Below are 25,562 nucleotides of genomic sequence, written 5' to 3'. Positions count from 1 at the left end.
GCCTAGAATGATCAAAATGACAATAATTCTTGATGAGTCCTCCAGGGATTTCCATCCAGCAAGTCAATAACAAAGAAATCCTGGAGAAAACATGCTTAATATAAGTATGCCAGGAGCTTGTCCATGTGAGGGTGGGGTGGTGTCTGGTAACTTGGCATCTGCTCTCTTCTTTCTGTGATCTAATTCCCCTGCCAGGGCATCTTCCTCTGGTTCTCTTTGTCTCTGACCTAGCAGGGAAGGTCTCCCTGTGCTGCTGATGATTTGGCTGCTGCTGCTGCTGCTGTTTGGGCTCCTGCCTCAGGCCACCCAGGGGATGCTGAGGACCACGTGCCCCCTGACCTGGCCGTATACCCTGGAAGAAGATTATTACAGGCCGGGAGACCTCATTGTCGGTGGGAATTTACAGCTAGGCACTTATTATTTCAATAAGTCAGAAGGCTTCCGGAGATTCCCCCCATTATACATATTCAGTATTCTCCGGTAAGTTTCCACCAGAGGGATCTGGGAGAGGCGCTTGCTTGAAATCTCTTGGCTTGATATGACACTCTCAGAGGCTTGTCAGGATTGGCTTCGACCTGTAAGGAGCATCATAGACTTGAGGGTTCTTTTCTTTTCTTTTTTGATATAATAATTTTATTTTTTTAAAAGAAAACAGCAACAACAACAACATAAACACACAATACACAATACACATCACTAAAGTACCTCTTAAGAGTGTAAGATATCTACCTTTGGCTCCCCTTACACAACAAATGCTTATTATTATTCTCTACTTCTTATCTTAGTTGTATATTATACATTGAGTTCACAGACATTATCTCATTTCTCTCCTAATTTTAACAACAACAACAACAAAAAAGGGAACCAACCATCTCAAAGTTCAAAATCTGTATATATAGATATCATTTTTCTCGATTCCTTGTACAAATTCTAAAAAGGTTTCCAATCTAACATAAATTTTTCTCTTTAATAAAATTTTAATGATCCACTCGCTCACAGTTGGTCTTGTTTCATTCTTCCACTTCTGTGCATACAATAACCTTGCAGCTGTTGTCATGTAGAGAAAGAGGGTTCCCCCCTTCTCTTTCACGTGTTTATCTGTTAGTCCCAATGAAAAAGTTTCTGGCTTTAATTCTATAGTAGTCTGTAATATTCTTTGAGCTAACGACCGTATTCGTTTCCAAAATATTTTAGCTTTTTTACAAGTCCACCATAAAGGATAAAACAGTCCATCTTGATCTTCACATTTCCAACACTTTCCAGAAACACCCTTATACATTTTAGACAGTTTAAACAGTGACATATACCATCTACACATCATCTTACAAAAATTCTCTTTAAGGCTTGGACATAAAGTACATTTTAGATCTTTTCCCCACATACTTTCCCACTCTTCCATTGATATATTATGACCAACATTTTGCGCCCATTTTATCATACAATCTTTTACTTGTTCATCCTCTGTCTCATACCTTAACAGTATTTTTTACAGTTTTGCAATAATGTGTTCATCATTTGTACACAGTGCTGTTTCAAACTCAGATTCTGTTTGTTCAAATCCACCATTTTTCTCATGAATTTTAAACCTTTCTTTAATTTGCAAATATGAAAACCACTGGCAGACATGGCCTTCTCCCAATGTTTTCCCTTGATTTTAACTTATATTCCCCTTGTGACAATTCCAGTAAATCATTATATCTTATCCATTTATGTGTGCTATCAAATTCTCTTCTCTGCATTGCTTCTTGTGAAGATATCCAATGTGGTGTTTTTTGAGAAAACCTTAATTTATATTTATTCCAAATTCTTAATACAGCCCTTCTTATATAGTGATTATTACAATCTGCATTCACTTTTGTTTTATTGTACCACAAATAACCATGCCACCCATATCTCAATTCATGTCCTTCTAGTTCTAAAAGTCTTCTATTTTTCAACGTCACCCATTCTTTCATCCGCATCAAGCAGCAGGAAGAAAAATAGGTTATAAAATCTGATAATCCCAAGCCACCTCCTTCCTTTGCATCTTGGAAAATTTGTATTTGAACTCTTGTTTTTTTGCTTGCCATATCAACTCCATTGTATCTCTCTGCCACTGCTTAAAAGGTAAATCTGATGTAATAATGGGTATCATTTGAAACAAAAATAACATTCTAGGTAATACATTCATTTTAATCGTTGCAATTCTTCCCAGATGTGATAGCTGTAATTTTTCCCATTTTCATCAGTAGCAGCAGCTCTGTAGGGTGTTAGACAGGGTCTGTCTCTCCCTCTCCCAGGATAGCCTGTATATGCCAAGGATGGATCCTGGGACCAGAAACCTTCAGAGGAGGCATTCTATCCCTGGACTATGCTCCTTCCTCTAAAAATAAAACAATGTTTGAGTCCTCATGGTTCCAAATAATAGGCATGTTTAACGCAGAAGCTGTTTTAACACTGCACTTCTCACCAGTTCCGTTCGGATCCTCACCCACCTCCCAATGTCCCTCCCTCCACTGCAGGTCGATAGTCAAGAACTACCAGCACTTCCTGGCCTTGGCATTTGCCATCACAGAGGTCAACAAGGATCCGGCTCTCCTTCCCAACACAACGCTGGGCTTCCGCATGTATGAACACAAGGACCTTGCCAGATGGATGCATCAGAACAGCCTCTCTCTGCTTTCCACTCGGGGGCGAATGATGCCCAATTATAAATGTGACCGGCAGGATAAACTGCTCTCCATTCTTGGGGGTCTTGACTCCAAATCTTCCAGAGAAATAGCATCCCTAACAGGCATGTACAAGATCCCACAGGTAAGGGGATCCATCTGGGGATGGATATGAGGGTCCTGCAGAGCTCAGGATCACTAAGACACACAGGGTGATCTCCGAAAGAGATTTGCCACTGCAGTGTCTGAGTTGCCTATATTCTGGACTGGGGTTTCAGGGGCCCTTGCTAAGCTGGCATTCCTTGGTGGTAGCCAGGAATCCCAGACGGCTACTGCACGACTAATCCCACCCAGCATAGGGCTTGTTCTGTTAGAAAAAGTGTGTGGACTGTGAGAAATCAGACGGATTCTCTTGACACCTTCAAGAGTCATAAAAGAACAAAGCACCTCAAGACTCCTTCTTGTTCTAGCTGTGATCAGCTAAGGCAGCTACCCCTCCGGGGCTTGGGGGAGGCCCCACTCCCATGACAATGTGACATGTGTCTGACTTTTATGTATAGGGCTATCAATGCCTCCTAATCCTGAGGGAGACATGCGACCTCCAGCAGTATCAGAGGCAGCATGCCAATGTACACCAGTTGGAGGGGAACATGACCATGGGGGAGCAAAAGGAAATCATGCTGTGATTGTGGGCTTCCCATAGGCAGTTGGTTGGCAAGTGTGTGAACAGAATGCTGGACTAGATGGACCTTTGGTCTGATCTGGCAGGGCTCTTCCTATATTCTGATTTCCATTTAAAATGGCCCATGTTTCAGCGAAAAGTCGGGAGATCCGGGTTCTAGTCCCCACTCAGCCATGGAAGCTCACTTGGTGACTTTGGGCCAGTCACATACTCTCAGCCCAACCCACCTCACAGGGTTGTTGTTGTGAGGATAAAATGGAGGAGGAGGAGGATTATGTATGCCACCTTGAGTTCCTTGGAGGAAAAAAGACGGGATATAAATGTAATAAATAAAATAATAAATAAAACAGAAAGAGTTTGGAGTGGGGGCACTTCAGGGATGTCTTTTTGAGCCCCACTAACATTGCCTCTCATTTTCTGTCTTGCGTGTCTCGATGCCTTTCCATGAAGAATGGATGCAGTTTGATCAAATGAGGTTCAGTGTAAGCAAGTGTAATGTGATGCAAGTTGGGGTAAAAAATACTGACTTCACCTACAAGCTGATGTGATCTGAGGTAGCAGTGACTGACCATGAAAGAGATCTCAGGGTTGCGGTGAACAGCTCAATGAAAATGTCATCTTGGTTTTTTTGCTGCTGTGAAAAAGGAAAATTCCATGTTTGGCATAATTAGCAAAGGAGCTGAAAATAAAACTTCCATGGTCAAACTCCACTGACACAAATCTAGGGTGCAACCACACTTCGAATCCTGTGTACAGTTCTGGTCACCACACCAAGGAAGGACATTGCAGAGGTGGCAACAGTGCAGAAAAGGGCAAATAAAATGATCAAGGGGCTGGAACAATTCCCCTATGAGGAGAGTTACAACATCTGGGATTGTTTATCTTTGAAAAAAGGCTGAGTTTAGGGGGAAAATGATAGAGGTGTACACAATGACGCATGGTGTGGAGAAAGTGGCTAGGGTGGCATTTTCTCCATCTCTCATAATACTCGAACCTAGGGTCATCCCATGAGGATGGATAGTGGGAGATTCAGGACAGATAAAAGGAAGGACTTCCTCACACGGTGCATAGTTGAACTGTGGAACTCACTTCCACAACATGCAGTGATGGCCACCAATTGGGATGGCTTTAAGAGGGGATTGGACACATTCCTGGAGGAGAAGGCTATTACTGGCTGCTAGTCCTGATGCCTGTATGCTGCCTTCATTATCATAGACATGATGCATCTGTATGCCCATTGTGGGGAACCCGGGCAGGAGGTGCTCTTGCACTCATGTCCTGCCTGTGAGTTTCCCACGAGCATCTGGTTTGCAGCTCTGGGAACAGAATGCTGGATGAGATGGACCCTTGGTCTGATTCAACAGGACTCTTCTTATGTTGCTATGACCAAACTATTATATATGAGGAGGGCCAGAAAGCCCCCAATACATTTCTAGTATAGTAGTACACAAGAGCCCAGTCACTGGAATGCTATGAAATTCTTTCAGGTTACATGCATGGTCACCCTGAGTTTTGGGGGTGATATCCACACCTGGGGGAGACGTAACAACATCACGGTGCTTCACTTTATGTTTAGATATGTATTTTTAAAATGTCCATCTTCCTTCTGGGGAGCAGTTTATGCATCCAAAGTCAGCTTTGGAAAGTCCATGGAAGCTCATGCCATTAATCCTGTGTTAGATGCCAAAAAATTCTGCTACAACAGACTCATAGCAAATTCCTTCCTTCAGCTCGGTTATGGCTTTTTGGACCCTGCTCAGGGAGGGGAAGGGCCATTCCCTGCCTTCTATCGGATTGATCCCAGTGAAATTCCTCAGTATGTGGGCTTAGTCCGGCTGCTCCTATATTTCCACTGGAACTGGATTGGGCTCCTTGCTCCCGAGGGTGACAGTTCTGAACATTTCATCCAGACACTGACCCCAGTGCTCAAGCAGAATGACATCTGTGTGGCCATCTCTGAAATGTTCAATCCAACAGACAAACTTTATCGGCTTCGGATACAAAGTGGATCTATTCCTAGTTCTTGGTTTGAGCCCCAAGTGATGATTTTCTTTGGGGACTCCAGTGTTATAGCACAATTAACAGTCTTGTTGAGGTATCATGAAAAAAAGACCAGGACCCCATTTAGGAAGGTTTGGATCATGACATCCTATTGGGAAATGGCTGCGGCAGGAGCCCCCTCAGGTGGGTGGTATCTAAAAATCTTGTATGGTGCTTTGCACTTCAAAGTCCACACAAGGGATGTGCCAGAATTCAAGCATTTTCTTCGGGCATTAGATCCACTCCGGCCGCAAGGAGTTGTCCTTCTCCGTTTCTGGTGGGAAAGGGCATTTAACTGTCTGTTTCTGAAATCAGGCCAAACCTCTCCACGAGGAGAGAGAAACTGCACTGGGAAGGAGAAGGCAGAGGACCTGCCACATAACATGTTCGAAATGAGCATGACAAGTCACAGCTACAGGATCTACAATGGTGTTTATTCTGTGGCACACGCGTTGCATGCTGTGTCTGGATCCAAACGTGGACTGACGGGGGGAGGCAGGAGGCTCCTGGACATCCAGCCGTGGCAGGTAACATCCTCCTTCACCCTGGGCAAGCGTATGAAAGCACCTCAGTTGTTTCTCAGTGGTCTGATCCTGGAAGCAAATGGGGGGCCTGGGAGAAGGGGAGTCAGCCTTTCTTAAGCACTGAAGAAGGACATGTCCCCATGGAAATGCTTCCGTGGCCATCCTTTCCATTAAAGAGCACTGGAAAGTGAGTCCGGGATAGAGGAGATTCATGACACTTCCAGAATAATTTTACAGTTGCAACTGTGAATAGTGAGGAGGGAGGAAGGCTGCAAGGCCCCAGCCAGACATATAGTTCTTATCCGTAAAGTGGCATCGCTCCCCAGCACACCCCTGAGAAGCAAACAGCAGGCAGCTCCCCCCCATCTATGTTCCATCTTGACAGCCAGCTGAAGAACCCCAGAGGTTGCTGTCTTTGCTGCTATGAGTAAAGCCCCTCCAGCTCCCACTCGAAGATAGGAGGGAGTGTTGTAGCAAGTAGGCACCAGCCAAAAAAGCTTGAAACATTCCACAAGCATAGCCGAGCAGAGATGCCAAAATAAGATGCATCTTAAGCATTAAATTTAATAATGGAGTCCAGGAAAAAACCAGTCTCCTAACCTAATGGCAGTTACAGAGTGTTAGAAGATGCCAGAACTCATTCACAATTTCCCCCATTTTCTAAGTGTCTCTTGCTTTTCAGATTCTTGCCTCTTTGAGGAGCATCCACTTTAACAACAGCGCTGGAGATGAAGTCTCTTTCACGGAAAATGGCAAGAGATGGGATATCCTGAACTGGATCTTCTTCTGAAATGGATCTTTTTATTCTGTGAAAGTTGGGGGAGTGGACTCAGGGGCTCCCCCAGGCCAAGACTTCACCATTCACCCTGAGGCGATTACGTGGGCGACAGAGGTGGGGTTGAAGGGAATGTTCCGGGGTCCGCCTTACTCCCCAGTTGGAGCATGAACGTGGCAGGACAGAGGTCGCCTTCTCTGTGCAGAGAGAGGTATAGAGCTCCGTCTCTCTCTCTCTGCATTGAGGGGGGAAAGTGGATGGGATGAACTTGCTGATATAAGGGGAAAGGGAAGGGATTTGTGGGATGGAGGCTCCCTGTCCCCTTAGCCTCATCAGGATACAGCTGGTTCTGGCATTAGAATTGGTGTCTCCCAGAGGAGCCTCTTTTACGATGGTGCTGAGAGATTCAGCCCTCCTATTGGGGATATTGCAACCTCTTCTGCAAGTTAAAGGAAGGGGGCAGTTCAGCATTTAGCTAGTTAAAGCATGGACATAGCTGGCCTTAGGACTCTATAGCTCACTGTGGCCTCCTGTTTCTTCCCCCCCTCCCGCCTTTCTCCATTGCTGGGAGTGCACCTGGCTTGCTGTCTCTCCTGACTGAACACAGAGAAATTGACTGAACAAACTCTTGTTTTGAAACTTCAAGCTGTGCATGTATTATATGCAGGATGACGTGTGAGCAAAGCTCTTCTGTTTCTTAACTAAAAGAAGAGTATGGCTGCTTTATGATTATTAGCCTTCATGTGAATGTGGGACTGGCAAACCCGCAGTCTGCTTTGTCTCTCTCTGCTAAACTGCCTTTCTAATAAGAGGCAGTGATACCAAGTATTTCCCATCCCCTCCTGAACTCATAATCCCCTCCATCATGCAATGGGAGACTCTGTTGAGTAGCTACATTTAGTGCAGTTGTTTCCATGTGGAAATCCTCCACTGTTTGCCTTTCCCCTTTCCGAAGGTACCCGTCGCGAGGTGTGTGGAGCGGTGCTCTCCAGGGCACCGGAGAAGAGTTCCAGAGGAGAAGCCGGTTTGCTGCTACACATGTGACCGTTGTCCAGAAGGGACAATTTCTAACTCCACAGGTACCTCTGACTTTGAGAGCCACATAAAAGTGCAGACCACACTGGGGTAAGAGTGAAGTGGGGACAGGGGGAGGTCATAGCCAAGGGGACATGGGCCATTTGCCCTAGCAATATTTTTTGTATAAATACCATTTTGGATGGCGTACCTCTGTTGTTTACTTCTGCGCAAAGTATTCATGACTTCCTCAAGAAATCTATTCAAATAATAAAATAAGGACTCCCAGGAAACTACTAATACTCAAAACTACAGAATCTGTCCTGGCTCCTCTTTTCATGTATTTTAGAACCATGTTCCCAACTTCGGTTGTTTTGGCATCAGACCTGAAGTGTTTGGGGAACATTGACCAGGGCAGGTGGTTGGTCATCCTTATGTCATCTGGAGGACGTCACTCAAATGCAGGGATACTGCGGGTGCCCAACTTGGTCCGAGAGTCTGTTGTAGTCCCCCTCCCCACTTGCCCCCAAACCTGGCTTGGTGAGCCCCTGGGATGTCCCGGACTCATCTGCTTGTGCCCAGGGGCTTCCTGTCCTCCAAGCGAATTGCCATTTTAATGCAAGATGTGGGATCTAGTGTTTCGTATATCCCGCCAGCAACCTCAGACTCGGGTGAGTCCATCCGCCCCTACTGCAATGTCATATGTTTTCTCCCTTTATCTGTAGTGACTTTGCAATCTGTTCCCCAGCCTCTGCACCAACACAGCTCCTCAGAGGACATGTTGTCATATTAAGATGATGAGGGATAGCATTTTCCCTATATCTTTGCCCATTCAGAAGATACTGCAGGTGACTGAGCATGACTGAGTTCTTAAATTTGCCAGGTTTTCATGTCAAGTTGGAGAATTTGTGATTTTCTTCCTTGCCGAATATTGAGCACAAGTCTGGTACTGTGGCAGATCAGGCAAAACTTTCCTGTCTGCATCATCTCAGGCCTGCTGCCCAGTTAGAAAGTTCTGTAATCCGATGCCTCCAAGGGAATCCTGGAATTACAAATGAGATCCCAATGGCTAACGCAACACAGCTGAGCGTTCTGACTCATGAGTAGTGAAGGTTTCCCATCTCCGGGGTTTGCCAATGAGAGACAGCAGTGCCGGGCAATTAGAGAGGGATCATTAGCACCCTTTTACTGATTAAGAAGGAATCCAGATAAGGAGGCGCCCATGTTAAAAGTATAGGCGTGTGTTTCATTAGCATCATTCAAGCGAGTGCCATAAAACAATTAGTGGCATAAATGGGCCAGGTGGGCCATGAGATAAGTGACAAGATGCCTCATCCCAGATCGTAAATACAGCATGATACGTAAGAAGAAGACAAGCTCACAGGACAGGATGATATCCAAGAAATCTTCCCAGATCACTTTGAATTCTGTTCCTCTCTTCCAGGGCATTAGCTATCCTGCCCAATTTTGTGTCATCCGCAAATGTGATCAGCAGTCCCTGCACCTCGTCCTCCAAGTCATTAATAAAAATGTTGAAGAGGACTGGGCCCAGGACTGGGCCCTGTGGTACCCCGTTCATCACCTCTCCCCAGTTGGAGAAGATCCCATTGAGAAGCACTCTTTGAGTCCGATCATGTAGCCAACTGTGTATCCATCTGATGGTTGCTTCATCTAGCCCACTTTGAGCTAGTTTGCTCATCAGGATAATATGGGGCACTTTGTCGAAAGCTTTGCTGAAGTCGAGGTACCGTATATGATGTCCACAGCATTCCCACAGTCCACAAGGGAGGTTACCGGATCAAAACATGAGATCAGATTCGTCTGGCAGGATTTGTTCTTGACAAATCCATGTTGGCTTCAAGTAATCACTGCATTGTTTTCAAGGTGCTTACAGATGGGTTGCTTTATCACGTGCTACAGAATTTTCCCAGGGATTGATTTCAGACTGACTGGTCTGTATTTATTATTTATTATTAAATTTATTAATCGCCCATCTGGCTGGTCACCCAGCCACTCTGGGCGATGTACAACATACCATAAAACAAATTAAAACAATAAAATTCTACCATAATTTTTTTTAAAATACCCTAACCCACCCCAAATGCCTGCCTGAACAACCACGTTTTTAATGCATGACGGAAGCTCATTAAAGAGGGGGCATGATGGAGTTCCCTAGGGAGGGAGTTCCACAGATTGGGGGCCACCACAGAAAAGGCCCTCTCCCTCGTCCCCACCAGTCTAGCTGTCCTGGCTGATGGGACGGAAAGAAGGCCATCCGAGGCTGATCTTGTTAAGCGGCCTGTCTGGTGTTGCTGGAGGTGCTCCTTAAGATAGGCTGGGCCGGAACCATATACAGTTTTAAAGGTCAAAACCAACACCTTGAATTTGGCCCGGAAAACAACTGGTAACAAGTGCAACTCCTTCAGCACTGGAGTGATGTGATCTCGCCGGCGGCTGCCTTTAATCAGGCGAGTCGCCGCGTTCTGTACCAGCTGCAGCTTCTGAACCGTCCTCAAGGGTAACCCCACGTAGAGCACATTACAGTAGTTTAAACGAGAGGAGACCAGGGCATGTACTACCGATGGGAGCAGATGGTCGGGAAGGAAGGGGCGCAGCCGCCGTATCAGATGGAGTTGATACAGCACTGTCCAGCTCACAGCTGACACCTGAGCCTCCATGGACAGCTGGGAGTCCAAAATGACCCCCAGGCTGCGGACCTGGTCTTTCAATGGTAGCCGTACCCCATTCAACACCAGGTCAACATCTTCCAGCCTCCTCTTGTCTCCCACCAAAAGTACCTCGGTCTTGTCAGGGTTCAGCTTCAGCTTATTCCTCCCCATCCAGCCACTCACCGTCTCCAGACATTTGGACAGGGATTCTATGGCCAACCTTGGTGAAGATTTGAATGAGAGGTAGAGCTGCGTGTCATCCGCATATTGATGACACTGCACCCCAAACCTCCTGATGATAGCCCCCAGCGGCTTCACATAGATGTTAAATAGCATCGGGGAGAGGATGGAACCCTGTGGCACCCCACAAGTAAGTGGCCACGGGTCCGAAACCTCCTCTCCCAGGGCTACCCTCTGGTACCTGCCGGAGAGGAAGGACCAGAACCACTGCAATACAGTGCCTCCAATGCCCAACCCCTCCAGGCGGTCCAGGAGGATACCGTGGTCAACGGTATCAAAAGCTGCTGAGAGGTCGAGGAGAACAAGGAAGGAGCATTCACCCCTATGCAGAACCCTCCTCATATCATCCACCAAGGCGACCAAGGCCGTTTCTGTTCCATGCCCAGGCCTGAAGCCCGATTGAAATGGGTCTTGATAATCAGTTTCTTCCAAGTGTACCTTCAACTGCACTGCCACCACCCACTCAATCACCTTGCCCAAAAATGGCAGATTTGAGAGTGGGTGAAAGTTGTTCAGAACTTGAGAATCCAAGGAGGGCTTCTTTAAGAGAGGTCTTATCACTGCCTCCTTAAGGGCTGATGGCATCACTCCCTCCTCAAGGGAGGCGTTCACCACCGCCTTGATCCCCTCACCCAGTCTCTCTCTGCAGCTCATAATGAGCCAAGATGGGCAAGGATCAAGCAAGCAGGTGGTCGGCCTTACAGATGAAAGCACCTTGTCCACTTCATCAGGAGGAAGAAGCTGGAACCGATCCCACAAAACCAGTTTGCCACAGGCCGCCTCTTGCTCACTAACTGTGTCCACAGCGTGCAGAGTAACACACCTAATCTGATCAATTTTATCTGCAAAGTGCCTTGCCAAAGCGACACAGGAGGCCTTAGAATGCTCCAGTGGTTCCGGAGCCACAGGACCGACCAGGCTCCGGACCACTTGGAACAGCCTCCTGGGGCAGCACTCTGCAGATGCGATGGAGGCAGCATAATATTCCTTTTTTGCTGCCTTCACCGCCACGTGATAGGCTGAAGATACAGCTCTAGCCCGTGTCTGATCATCTTTGGAGCGAGACGTCCGCCACCGGCGCTCTAGCTGTCTCACCTCCTGTTTCAGAGCTCGTAACCACGGATTGAACCATGGTGCCATCCGAGCCCTGTTCAGGGGGAAAGGGCGTTTCGGAGCCACCCGATCTAATGCCCCAGTGATTGCAGCATTCCAGCCACCCACCAGGGTCTCGACCGAGTGGCCGTTGGCGTGCCCCAGAGAATCCCCAAGCACGTTCAGGAATCCATTTGGATCCATAAGACGCCTGGGGCGGACCATTTTAATGGGTCCTCCACCCCTGCGGAGGGGTTGTGGAACCAAGAAGTCCAACGTCACCAGATAGTGATCTGACCATGACAAGGGGGGGGTGGATATACCCCCGACTTCCAGATCTCTCCCCGCTTCTCCAGAAACAAACACAAGGTCTAGTGCATGACCGGCTACATGGGTAGGCCGAGTTAGAATATGGTGCAGCTCCCAGGAGGCCATGGTCTCCATGAAGTCCTGAGGTGCTCCTGTGAGGATGGCCTCCGAATGTACGTTGAAGTCCCCCAACACCAGTAAGTTAGGGGACTGTACACGCACATCAGAGACCACCTCAAGCACCTCGGCCAGGGAGTCAGTCATGCAGCGGGGTGGACGGTACACGAGCAGAATCCCCAGACTGCCCTTCGGGCCCAACCTCCAGTACATGCACTCAGCAACCTTGGTCTCCCGGAGAGGGGGTCTGGTGAAGACCAAGGACTCTCGGTAGATAACAGCCACTCCCCCTCCCGATCCCCAGCCCTTGGCTGCTGTGCATACGAAAATCTGGCTGGACCCATGGCTGCAAGGGTTGGAGCAGCAGCCTCGGCCAGCCAGGTCTCCGTAATACATGCCAGGTCTGCACCCTCATCCAGGATCATGTCATGGATGAGGGAGGTTTTCTGGGTAACAGACCTGGCATTGCAGAGCAGCAAACGATGGCCAGAAGATGGGGTCACGCCTCCCCTAGCCATCCTTTGGCTCTGGACAGGCCCGGAGCAGGGGACAGATACTACACATCTCTCCCTTGTTCCCCTTACCTGGCATGGCCTGCCCCTAGCGCTCTGCCAGTGCCTGCCGCCCAGCCTCGTTGGATGTTGGATATTTGAAATATTTGAATTCATGCATGCAGAAACTCTTGCATTTAGTGCTTTTATGCTGATACCTTTGTAGTTAAAACACAAAAAAATACAAATCTTGTCTGAGAGTGTTTCTTAAGAAATAGAATCTGGTATCACCCATCTTGAGAGTGCAGGATTAAGCTTGCTCTAAGATGGTTTTGAGAGGGTTCTCTAAATGTATGGTTCATCAGGTAACACAGCATTGCCTTCATACTGGTAACATCTCTTGAGAGAATCCCTGAACCAGGGCATATGCCACAGGAACATAGGTGGGGGGTGGGTAGGGATGGCAGAATATTCCGCCACGGACTTCATAGACGCGGGATATTTTGAATCCGGCCTCTGGAGTCCATGGCAGAATGGGTCCACCTACCTCCGCCTCCCACCAGATCCGCATGGAGCTGGCTCCTCCTCACCGGCCAGCTCCATACAGCAAGCAATACAGGCGCCATTGCCGTGCCGTATCACTGAGCACTCACTGCAGGAAGGGTCCTGGACGCCATTTACATGGTGGACGACAATTGGGTCCCTGTTTTTTCATGCGATAGGTGATGCAAATACCTAGGTAAATACGAATGCGTAGCTTATCGCATGAAAATACGGGGATACAAATTGCGAAGCAGATGCCATTTGCTGCTGGATCCCTTCCTGTTGTGAGTGGTCAGTGATACGGCACGGCACTGAGCACTCCATGGAGTCTCCGTGGAGTGGAACCCGCTGGCGAGGATTCCGGGGGGAGGAAAGGATTGAATCTCTCCCCCTGCAGATGCCCCCTCGGACTGGTAAGTAGGGGATTTGTACATCCCTAGGGTTGGGGGAGGGATCATATGGGGAGAAAAAGTAGCATTTTGTAACTTTTCTGTTTCTGGTATTCTGATGGCCAAAACTTAAACAGAAAATGATCAAAGGTGTACAGTAAGGTAGAGAATGGCTATTTCCATCCCTATCTTTGAGGGCTGAACAAGGCTCCACATAATGAACAACGTGTCATGATTGCAATATTTCAATCGTTGTTGCTCATTCCAGATGCAGCTCGCTGTGCCCCATGCCCAGAAGATCAACACCCAAACAAGAGCCAAGACCAGTGTATCTCCAAGAAGATCCATTTCCTTTCCTATCAAGAGACACTGGGGCAAATTTTAGCTTCTTTACCTCTTTTCCTCTCCTTGATCATGTCTCTAGTACTGGCAACCTTCATTCAACATCGTAACACACCAATCGTCAAAGCCAACAACCGAGAGCTCACTTATGTCCTCCTCATCTCCCTCCTGCTCTGCTTCCTCTGCTCCTTCCTGTTCATTGGCCAACCCACAAAGCTCACCTGTCTTCTGCGACAAAGTGTTTTCAGCATCACCTTCTCTGTTGCAATTTCTTCCATTTTGGCAAAAACTGTCATGGTAGTTCTGGCCTTCATGGCCAGCAAGCCAGGAAACATGGCCAGAAAACTCTTGGGAAGACAACTGACAAACGGCATTGTCCTGGCCTGCCCCTTCATCCAAGCCGTGATCTGCACTTTCTGGCTGATGACCTGTCCACCATTCCTAAATGTCAACTTCCATTCCCTGCCTGGAGAGATCATCGTGGAATGCAACGAAGGCTCAGTCACCATGTTTTACACTGTCTTGGGTTACATGGGTTTCCTGTCTCTTGTTAGCTTCATGGTGGCTTTCTTAGCAAGGAAACTGCCCGACAGCTTCAATGAAGCCAAGTTTATCACCTTCAGCATGCTGGGGTGTTGCAGTGTTTGGATCTCCTTTGTGCCCACCTACCTAAGCACCAAGGGGAAGTCCATGGTGGCTGTGGAAATCTTCTCCATCTTGGCCTCCGGGGCTGGTCTCCTCAGTTGCATCTTCCTTCCCAAATGTTACATTATTCTCCTGAGGCCCAGTCTCAATTGTAAAGATCACCTAATAAGGAGAGGAGCCTGTGATTTCAATACATTGTTTTAAAAGAACTCCCTGCTAATTCATCTATGTGGGATGTGGATTAACCACTTGCTAGATATTTTTTTTTTTAATACACAAATTGTTAAAAGACCATTTAAAGCATTTGACTGAGTGGAATGTTTCTTGTTTCTTTGTTTCTTTGATGTTTATTTCATGTTATGGGAACTGCATCCCAATTTGTTAAAGATGTATATTCAGCACCAGATATTGTAATGAACAAAGAACCAATGAGAAGAGGGGATTGTCCTCTTTTACTGTTATTGGTTTCCCTGGGCATCAGATCACCTGCTATTGCATGCCGCCCCTTACCCCACATAGACAGTACCAAGATAAATACTAGTCAGATAAAAGCCACATTGTCCGCAGATCACTTTCTGACATATGACCCAGCCAGACCGCACTTTATCAAAATGGTTTGAGGAGCTTTGAAAATACAGCTCAATCTTATGTTATCAAATGAACAGATCAACAACAGGACTTATCTCTATAAAGTGATAGGACCATGAAGAGAACCTAATTCTATCCAATCAGGGTCTCCAAACTGCCACCCAAGAAGGCTTTTAGTACGCAATTGCCAGGCCTCATTCACAGGGTGTGATAAGGTTTTCAGACATCGCCATCTTCCACTTGTAACCCTCTTGTGTTTCCCAGCTCTGTGTCTGTCTTGTTTTTCCCTCCACAAAATCCCATTCTGGAGGGAAGAACCAAGTAGCTTCATGAGGCCTTTGGACTGATGGTGCCAGGAGCCGTCCATCTGGAGAGCACACCCTCTCCTGCCAGCGGGTGAAACCACTTCGTCTAATATGTGGATGGTGGAGCAATGAGGGGCAGGTGGAGAACGGTGTGGCTGTGACAAGCCTTCTGCTGATCTGGATGCACAGTGCCCCCCGGAGCATCTTGCATATCTCAATGCCTTTCCATGAAGAATGGATCTTGTGAGGAAAGTTACGACATCTGGGATTGTGTAACTTCGAAAAAAAGGCGAGTTAGTGGAGAAATGGTAGAGGTGTACACAATGACGCATGGTGTGGAGAATGTGGATAGTGAACTATTTCTCTCCCTCTCTCAAAATACTAGAATCATTACGGGTCATCCCAAGAAGCTGATTGGTGGGAGATTCAGGATACATAGAAGATTGGTGGGAGATTCAGGATACATAGCCTTCTTCACACAGCACATAGTTCAGCTATGGAATTTGCTAGCACAGGAGGTAGTGATGGCCGCCAAATTGGATGGCTTTAAAAGGGGGTTAGGGAAATTCCTGGAGGGAAGGCAAGCAATGGCTACCAGTCTGGATGGCTATGTGCTACCTCCAGAACCAGAGGCAGAGAGCCTATGTATACCAGTGGCTGTGAACATGGGCTGGAGTGTGCTGTTGCACTCTTGTCCTGTTTGTGGGTTCCTGGTTGACAGCTGGGTGGCCGCTATGTGAACAGAATGCTGGACTAGATGAACCCTTGGTCTGATCCAACATGGCTCTTCTTATGTTCTTATGATCTTATCTCTCTTCTTTGTCCTCCAAAATGTGAACAACACTTTAATCCCTTTTCTTGAATAGACTGACTGGTTTCAAACACTTTGGGCTTTTGAGATGGAAGTTACAGTCGTTTAAAACTTGAGTCCAGGGAATTACCAGGCACTAGGTAATTTCATTATTTGCTGGCGAGACCACTGACATCAGAAATGGAGACTCTCACATTATCGGACACACGAACCATCAGTCTCTTGTCTGGGGCTGGCTTTTTATTGAATGGAGATCCCCCATAAAAAAGACCCCCTCAGTGCTTCTAGAGCTTTCCTATATACCATCTCACGGGAAGCCAGATGCTCTCTCGCTGTGTCAGAGCATCCTCTCTGCAATTAACGCAGCACATGCTCTAAGAGTCAAGGCTGTACTCAAAAAGAGAATATTACTGCATAAGGTAGACTTCTTATTTCATTGGGAATTCTGAGTATGTGTGTGATTGTTGCCTTCCCTGTCGTTTCTCTCTTATTTCTCTTTCCCCCCATAAATAACTCCTTTTTATATTTGGATATTTGGCTGTGTTGTTTTAAAAGGGATTTCTCACGGAGCTCTTCCACACATGGCTACGAAGCTACCATTTGTCTTTTAAAAGTTTTAGATGGGTTTTGGAACGTTCACTGTTTCTGTGCTTTGGAAAGGAAAGACCAAAGTTCCTTCCTTCCTTCCTTCCTTCCTTCCTTCCTTCCTTCCTTCCTTCCTTTCTTCCTTTCTTTCTTCATTCCCAGGTCTGGACTGAAGAAAGAGCCCTTGGCAATAGGACTCAGAAGCAGATGGACAGACTAGGGAGTGTGAGGAAGTTTTTCTTGACTGGTGGCAGCCTGTCAGATACTCTTTTCCTGGGGAACCCACAAAAAGAAGAGTGCTACCAGGAGGAAAAGCTATCCCCCCTCCCACTCTCATGATAGTGTCCAGCAGCCAGCTGACCATCAAAATTCAGATGTGTCTCCCTTCATTGCAGGGAGGCATTTTACCCTCTTCTCCCTCCAACTGAGAAATGCAGCGGCAGGAGATGCAATTCTTGCCCTCCAACCTGTCATATCCGTTCGGGTCTCCTTCCCTGCAACTCCACTGCCATCCTCAATGCCTCTGTCAACCTGATGGTGCCCCCAACAATCGAAAACAAATGCCCACAGAAAGCAGACAGAGCGGTTTCTTCCACTATGGGAAGAGGCGTGCCTGCTTCTGCTGGGCCTGCTGCCGCTGCTGCTGCTACTGCCGCCACCACCAACACCAGGCCTTCCCTGTGGACTTCTGCCTGGCAGACTGCCAGTCCCTGCAGGACCAGGCCCCCAGGTACCGAGCCAGCTGTGCTGCTTCCACCTTCCCCTCCCTGGAGGGGCTACATAAGCTGGCTGGCTGAGGTGGCCTGGGAGAGCCTGGACCTGCAGGAGAAGCTGTCAATATTGGGAAGAGGTGCGCCCGCTGCCACCGCCACCAGGTCTTCCCTGTGGACTCCTGCCTGGCATTATTTTAAAGGGGATTTTTAATTGCCTTTTTAATTGTTGTTTTTAGTTGTTGTTGTTGTTGTTGTTTTAATTTCTGGGGGATTCTGTTGTGTATTTAGGGGTGGGTAGCTTGCCTGATAGGCGGGAGCGAGGGGGCATGTGTCCACCTCATGGAGGCAGCGGGGGGAATGTTGGGGGCCAGAACATACCGAGGCTGGGTGGCAGGGGCTGGCGGAGCATGAGGGGCAGGCCATGCCAGATAAGGGGAACAAGGGAGAGATGTGTAGGATCTGTCCCCTGCTCTGGGCCTGTCCAGAGCCAAAGGATGGCTGGGGGAGGCGTGACTCCATCTTCTGGCCTTTGTTTGCTGCTCTGCAATGCCTGGTCTGTTACCCAGAAAACCTCCCTCATCCATGACATGATCCTGGATGAGGGTGCAGACCTGGCATGTTTTATGGAGACCTGGTGACGTTGGACTTCTCGGTTCCACAACCCCTCCGCAGGGGTGGAGGACCCATTAAAATGGTCCGCCCCAGACGTCTTATGGATCCAAATAGATTCCTGAACGCACTTGGGGATTCTCTGGGGCACGCCAACGGCCACTTGGTCGAGACCCTGGTGGGTGGCTGGAATGCCGTAATCACTGGGGCATTAGATCGGGTGGCTCCGAAACGCCCTCTCCCCCTGAACAGGGCTCGGACTGCACCATAGTTCAATCCAAGGTTACGAGCTCTGAAACAGGAGGTGAGATGGCTAGAGCGCCGGTGGCGAACGTCTCGCTCCAAAGGCGATCAGACACGGGCTAGAGCTGTATCTTCAGCCTATCACATGGCGGTGAAGGCAGCAAAAAAGGAATATTATGCTGCCTCTATTGCGTCTGCAGAGTGCTGTCCCAGGAGGCTGTTCCAAGTGGTCCGGAGCTTGGTCGGTCCCGTGGCTCCTGAACCACTGGAGCATTCTAAGGCCTCCTGTGAGGCCTTGACAAGGCACTTTGCAGATAAAATTGATCAGATTAGGAGTGTTACTCTGCATGCTGTGGATACAGTTAGTGAGCAAGAGGCGGCCTGTGGCAAACTGGTTTTGTGGGATCGGTTCCAGCTTCTTCCTCCTGATGAAGTGGACAAGGAGCATTCATCTGTAAGGCCGACCACCTGCTTACTTGATCCTTACCCATCTTGGCTCATTATGGGCTGCAGAGAGAGACTGGGTGAGGGGATCAGGGTGGTGGTGAATGCTTCCCTTGAGGAGGGAGTGATGCCATCAGCCCTCAAGGAGGCAGTGATAAGACTGCTCTTAAAGAAGCCCTCCTTGGATCCCCAAGCTCTGAACAACTTTTGCCCAGTCTTAGGGATGTCAGAGAATTCCGCCACGGATATCGGTGATGCCAAATCCCAGTGCATTCGGCCCGCCGATCTCCATAGCGGAATGGCCTGCCAACCCCCACCCCCCCGCTGATCCCCCTGGGACAAGACTCACCTGGGGCGGATCTTCCGGGTGGCAGTGGCTCCAGCGGTGGCTTCAGCGGCGGCTTCAGCCACTGCCACCATTTCCAATCTGGGAAAAAGAAAAAGAAAAAGAAAGGCATGACAGGCTGTGTATAGATTTACGTAGCCTATCATGACTAGGTTTTTTTTTTAAAAAAACGACGTGATAGGCTCCGTAAATCTTTACGTAGCCTATCATGGCTGGGTGGGTTAAAAAAAAAAAAAGCGTATGCAAATGGCGGTGGCCAGGTGGTGGCGATGCAGTTGAAGGCACACTTGGAAGAAACCGATTATCTAGACCCATTTCAGTCGGGCTTCAGGCTTGGGCATGGAACAGAAATGGCCTTGGTTGCCTTGGTGGATGATATGAGGAGGGCTCTGGATAGGGGTGAATGCTCCTTCCTTGTTCTCCTCGACCTCTCAGCGGCTTTCGATACCGTTGACCACGGTATCCTCCTGGACCACCTGGAGGGGTTGGGCATTGGAGACACTGTATTGCGGTGGTTCCGGTCCTTCCACTCCGGCAGGTACCAGAGGGCAGCACTGGGAGAGGAGGTTTCAGCCCCATGGCCACTTACTTGTGGGGTGCCACAGGGTTCTATCCTCTCCCCGATGCTATTTAACATCTATGTGAAGCTGCTGGGGGCTATCATCAGGAGGTTTGGGGTGCGGTGTCATCAATATGCGGATGACACGCAGCTCTACCTCTCGTTCAAATCTTCACCAAGGTTGGCCGTAGAATCCCTGTCCAAATGTCTGGAGAGGGTGAGTGGCTGGATGGGGAGGAATAAGCTGAAGCTGAACCCTCACAAGACCGAGGTACTTTTGGTGGGAGACAAGAGGAGGCTGGGGGATTTTGACCTGGTGTTGAATGGGGTACGGCTACCCTTGAAAGACCAGGTCTGCAGCCTGAGGGTCATTTTGGACTCCCAGCTGTCCATGGAGGCTCAGGTGTCAGCTGTGAGCCGGACAGCGCTGTATCAACTCCATCTGATATGGCGGCTGCGCCCCTTCCTTCCCAACCATCTGCTCCCATCAGTAGTACATGCCCTGGTCTCCTCTCGTTTAAACTACTGTAATGCGCTCTACGTGGGGTTACCCTTGAAGATGGTTCGGAAGCTGCAGCTGGTACAGAACAAGGCAGCTCGCCTGATTAAAGGCAGCCACCAGCGAGATCACATTACTCCAGTGCTGAAGGAGTTGCACTGGTTACTAGTTGTTTTCCGGGCCAGATTCAAGGTGTTGCTTTTGACCTTTAAAACCCTATATGGTTCCAGCCCAGCCTACCTTAAGGAGCGCCCCCAACAACACCAACAGGCTGCTTAAAGGATCAGCCTCGGATGGCCTTCTCTCTGTCCCATCAGCCAGGACAGCTAGACTGGTGGGGACGAGGGAGAGGGCCTTTTCTGTGGCGGCCCCCAATCTGTGGAACTCTCTCCCTAGGAAACTCAGCCATGCCCCCTCTTTAATGAGCTTCCGCCGTGCAATAAAAACGTGGCTGTTCAGGCAGGCATTTGGGGTGGGTTAGGGTACTTTAGAAAATGTTTATATTCTAGAATTTTATTGTTTTAAACTATTCTATTGTATGCTGTACATTGCCCAGAGTGGCTGGGTGACCAGCCAGATGAGCGATTAATAAATTTAATAATAATAATAATAATAATAATAATAATAATTTCACGTGGAGGTCATGATGCTCCTTTTCCATGGGCTGGAAAACATACTGCATTTTTTGCTTTTTGGGAAAACACGGGATAGGCTGGTGGAAATGGTGGGATACACCCTGGAGGGTAATGGCATCATCTAAAGGGCCTGAAAACTTCCTTGACAGAGCCATCTCAATAGCGAGATAAAAGCTTTGTGTGATGAACCCCTAAGCAGTCTTCGGAAATCCATTTTTTCCCTGATAAGCTCCGGGGTGGCTGCTAGGGATGGCCGTGAATTTCTCCCCAAATCTCAGGGAGGCCGAATGCCAATGCATTCGGCCCCCCAAAATTGGCGGTGAAATTCTCCACCACCACCCCGCCCCCCCCGGGATGGGACTTATCTCCTGCGAATGTCCCTCCCAGCAGCGGGTCCCGGCGACGTTTCGGCGGGGGCGGGGGCGGAGGCCGGTCTTCCGACCGGCTGCCACCACCGCTATTACAAAGTAAAGTTAAAAAAAAAAAAAAAACGTGATAGGCTACGTAATGACTAACGTAGCCTATCATGGCTAGATTTCCAAATTCAGCCATGATAGGCTACGTTAATCGTTACGTAGCCTAACACGGGTGACTTTGGGGAAAAAAAAAAGCGCGTACGCAAATGGCGGTGCCCATGGGTGCCGCCATTTGCATTCCTTATTTGGGCCCAATCTTTACGTAGTCTATCTTTACATAGACTAGCCAGGCCCAAATAAGGAACGCAAATGGCGGTGCCCATGGGCGCCGCCATTTGCGTACGCACTTTTTTTTTCTTTTTCAAAGTCACCCACGATAGGCTACGTAACGATTAACGTAGCCTATCACAGCTGACTTTGGAAATCTAGCCATGATAGGCTACGTTAATCGTTACGTAGACTATCACGGGTTTGTTTTTTTTTCACTTTTTCTTTCACGGCCGGGGAGACGGGGTGCTTCTCCCCGGCCTGAATTTCGGGGGGAGAACCGAAGCTCCTCCCCCCCACCACAAAGCAAGCTGCGGGACCAGGTAAGTCCCTTTCGTACATCACTAGTGGCTGCTGGATGGCCACGACATCATGTATCCCTAATGACCTCCACACACAGCCAGTTCGGAGGAAATTGCTCATGGAAACAGGCCATTAGCCAGCTGAGACTAGAACCTCCAACCCCTGCCAGGCTTCTGAGCCTTCAACCAAAGTTGGGAAGGCGTTCAATGAGCTGCTATCCTGCCCTTAATAGCATCTGGATTCCTCCCCTCCTCTTTCCCAGTGCACAACTGAGACGAGAGCCCCTCTGCCCAGAGGGAGGGAGAATGCTTGGGGTAGGGATGTATGAAACACCTATCTGGCTCCGTGCAGGGGCATCCACAGTGGGGGGGAGGTGCTCCGTCCCTCCCCCTGGAATCCTGCCCAACCGGCTCCACTCCGCGGCCAAGCCGCAGAGTCGCTGGCTGGCTCTGGCTGCCTGCAGCCGGACATCTGGCCACTGGGCAGCCCTGCAGGCCGCCGCCATTTGCGTCCCTGTAATGAGCCGTGATAGGCTATGTAAATATTTACGTAGCCTATCACGGCAGGGGAGAAACCCCAGCATACGCAAATAGTGGTAGCTGCCACCAGTTGCGTACACTGGGTTTCCCCCCCCCCGCCGTGATAGGCTACGTAAATACATATGTAGTCTATCACAGCCTCCGCAGGGACACAAATGGCATCCCTGCATTAGCCATGATAGGCTACGTAAGTATTTACGTGCCTATCGCGGCTGAAGAGGAAGAAGCGTGGATGGGAGCAGGTGAGTGCTCCGTTTCATGTGGCTTTCGTTGGGTGGGGGTGGTGGGGACTTGGTTCCATGATGGTTTTCGGGGGGCCGAATGCACTGGCATTTGGCCTCACCAAGATCCATCGTGGAATTCTCTGACATCCCTATGTGTGGGTCTGTGTGGAGAGCGAATGTTCTTCTGTGCCCATATCAAATCATAGGAGGTGGCAACATGTTCCAGGGTGGCGGGGACAGCAGACAGGCTGCTTCACACAGAGCTTTTATCCTGCTAATGAGATGGATCTCTCACGGGTTTGCGAGCTCTTTACGTGATGAAAGGAACCTCTAGGGCATCTCCTGCCATTCCCCCCAGCCTATCCGGTGTTTTTCTGTTCAGTCGTTAAGTCATGTCTGACTCTTTGTGACCCATGGGCCATAGCACACCAGGCCTTCCTGTCCTCTGCTCTCTCCTGGAGTGTGCTCAAGTTCATATTCATTGCATCGGTGATGCTGTCTAGCCATCTCATCCTCTGCCGTCCCCTTCTCCTTTTGCCTTCAATCATTCCCAGCATCAGGGTCTTTTCCAGAGAGTTTTCTCTTTGCATTAGGTGGCCAAAATATTTGAGCTTTAGCTTCAATATCTGTCCTTCCAATGAGCAGTCAGGGTTGATTTCCTTTAGGATTGACTGATTGGACCTCCTTGCACTCCAGAGGAATTGTAAGAATCTTATCCAGCACCACAGTTCAAAAGCATCGATTCTTCGGCGCTCAGCCTTCCCTATTGTTAGGGATGTCAGAGAATTCCGCGACAGATCTCGGTGAGGCCGAATGCCAGTGCATTCAGCCCCCCCAAATCCATCGCGGAATGATGCCCCCGCCACTCCCACCCCACGAATGGTGCGCAAAACGGAGCACTTACCTGCTCCTGTCCACGCTGCTTTGTGAACGGCGGCCACCCTGCGGCACCCATTCGCTTCCTCCTTTTCAGCCATGATAGGCTAGGTAAATACTTACGTAGCCTATCACAGCTAACGCAGGGACACCATTTGCATCTCTGCGGAGGCCATGATAGGCTACGTAAGTATTTATGTAGTTATTTATTTATTCCTTATTTTGGCACGTCTACATTTACATAGACTATGACGGTGAAAATAAGGGGAATGCAAATAGCGTAGCGTCTATTTTCACTGTCTTAGTCTACGTAAACATTTACGTAGACTAAGACATATCAAAATAAGGAACGCAAATGGCGGCATCTATGGGCGCCACCATTTGCGTACGCGTGTTTCTTTTCCATTTAAATCAACCGTGATAGGCTACATAAACATTTACGTAGCCTATCACGGCTGACTGCAGGGATGCAAACGGCGGCGGCGGCTATGGCCGCCGCCATTTGCAGAGCCGGCTGGCCAGGATTTGGGGGGGGGAGAGACGGAGCGCCTCCCCCCCCGGCCAGAATTTCAGGGGGGAGGGACGGAGTGCCTCCCTCCCAGCCGGAATTTGGGGGGGAGGGACGGAGCGCCTTCCCCCCACCGCGAATGTCACCCTTCGAAAAGGTAAGTGACTTTCGTACATCCCTAGTTGTGAAAATTTAAACTGAAATAGAACATTATTTCCATCCAAATGAGAAAGTAGGATTGTCACATGCAGAATATGGGATGCAATGAACTCTGTTATAAGAGGCATTTGTATAAGTGAATTGACAGCAATTCAGAAGATTTCAATATGAAAAAAAGAAACACTTTTGTCTGAAATAAAACGTCTGGAAATCAAACACAACAAATCAGGTGGGGTAAAAATTTACCATCTTCTTTCACAAACAAGAATGGAACGTAAAGCCCTTGAAGTAGGTAAGATTTTGACATCACTCATTTGCCTTCAACAAAAATACTGTGTATTTGGGGATAGAAGCTCTAAATTGCTAGCCTATGAGCTGAAACGCCACAATTGCTGAATTTGCCCATTCAGAAGGCACTGCAGGTGACAGGCTGTGGTTATGTTCTTACACTTAACAGTGTTTAAGTTCTGGTTACAGAGCTGAGGTTTTTCTTCTTGCAGAATATGGAACATGGGTCTGCTAGTGTGGGCTATCCTACACAGTTGAAAAGGAGCATCTTGTACCTTTCCTGACTCTGCTCTTATGCAATATGTTGTTGAAACGGAAAGAGAAAATACTAAAAGGGACGTTGCACACTTATATGTACAGTAAGCTAGGGAACTGATATCTCCGTCTCCTTCTTTGTGGGCTGCACTGTCCCCATGTAAACAACATCTATGTCATGTTTGAGATACTTTTGCTCATTCCAGATGCAGATCACTGTGACCCATGCCCAGAAGATCAACATCCAAACAGCAACCAAGACCACTGTTTCCCCAAGAAGACCCACTTCCTTTCCTATCAAGAGACACTGGGGTTCATTTTAGCTTCTCTGGCTCTTTTCCTCACTCTCATTACATCTGTAGTCTTGGCAATCTTCATTCTACACCGTGACATGCCAATTGTCAAAGCCAACAACCGAGACCTCACCTATGTCCTCCTCCTTTCTCTCCTGCTCTGTTTCTTCTCCTGCTTTCTGTTCATCGGTCGCCCCATGAAGGTCACATGTCTTCTACATCAAACTGCTTTTGGAATCATCTTCTCCGTTGTTATTTCTTCTGTGCTTGCAAAAACTGTCACAGCAGTTCTGGCCTTCATGGCCACCAAGCCAGAAAACATGGCCAGAAACCTCTTGGGGAGACAACTACCAAACTCCATTGTTTTGGCCTGTCCCCTCATCCAAGCAGTTATCTGTGCTTTCTGGCTGGTGACCTCTCCCTCATTCTCAGTCCTGGACTTCCATTCCCTAGCTGGAGAAATCATCATAGAATGTAATGAAGGCTCAGTCACTATGTTTTACACTGTCCTGGGTTACATGGGTTTTCTGCCTGTCATCAGCTTCATGGTGGCTTTCCTAGCCAGAAAACTGCCTGA

General features: G+C 48.4%; 1 protein-coding gene across 1 annotated transcript; it reads left to right on the top strand.

The window, feature by feature from the left end:
* Positions 1-313: 313 nt before the first annotated feature.
* LOC146340965 (vomeronasal type-2 receptor 26-like) lies at positions 314-24,721 on the top strand. The gene is made up of 9 exons (XM_084807292.1): positions 314-480; positions 2,502-2,606; positions 7,625-7,638; positions 7,749-7,794; positions 8,266-8,354; positions 13,829-14,685; positions 17,096-17,185; positions 18,384-18,435; positions 24,627-24,721. Exons 1-9 carry the CDS (start codon positions 314-316, stop codon positions 24,719-24,721), a joined length of 1,515 nt encoding a protein of 504 aa, XP_084663418.1.
* The last annotated feature ends 841 nt before the right edge of the window (positions 24,722-25,562 follow it).

The sequence above is a fragment of the Heloderma suspectum genome, chromosome 6 (assembly GCF_057233095.1).
Source record: "Heloderma suspectum isolate Gila_16-S chromosome 6, 16-S_ref, whole genome shotgun sequence".
NCBI lineage: Eukaryota > Metazoa > Chordata > Lepidosauria > Squamata > Helodermatidae > Heloderma > Heloderma suspectum.
This window is presented reverse-complemented; position numbering and strand designations above follow the sequence as displayed.

What these genes read in the sequence shown, in the direction of transcription:
- LOC146340965 (XM_084807292.1), top strand. Translation starts at nt 314, where the DNA reads ATGCTGAGGACCACGTGCCCCCTGACCTGGCCGTATACCCTGGAAGAA. An exon ending in TACATATTCAGTATTCTCCG is followed by an intron (nt 481 to 2,501) that starts GTAAGTTTCCAC and finishes CCTCCACTGCAG; the next exon opens with GTCGATAGTCAAGAACTACC. An exon ending in AAAGTGCAGACCACACTGGG is followed by an intron (nt 7,795 to 8,265) that starts GTAAGAGTGAAG and finishes GCTTGTGCCCAG; the next exon opens with GGGCTTCCTGTCCTCCAAGC.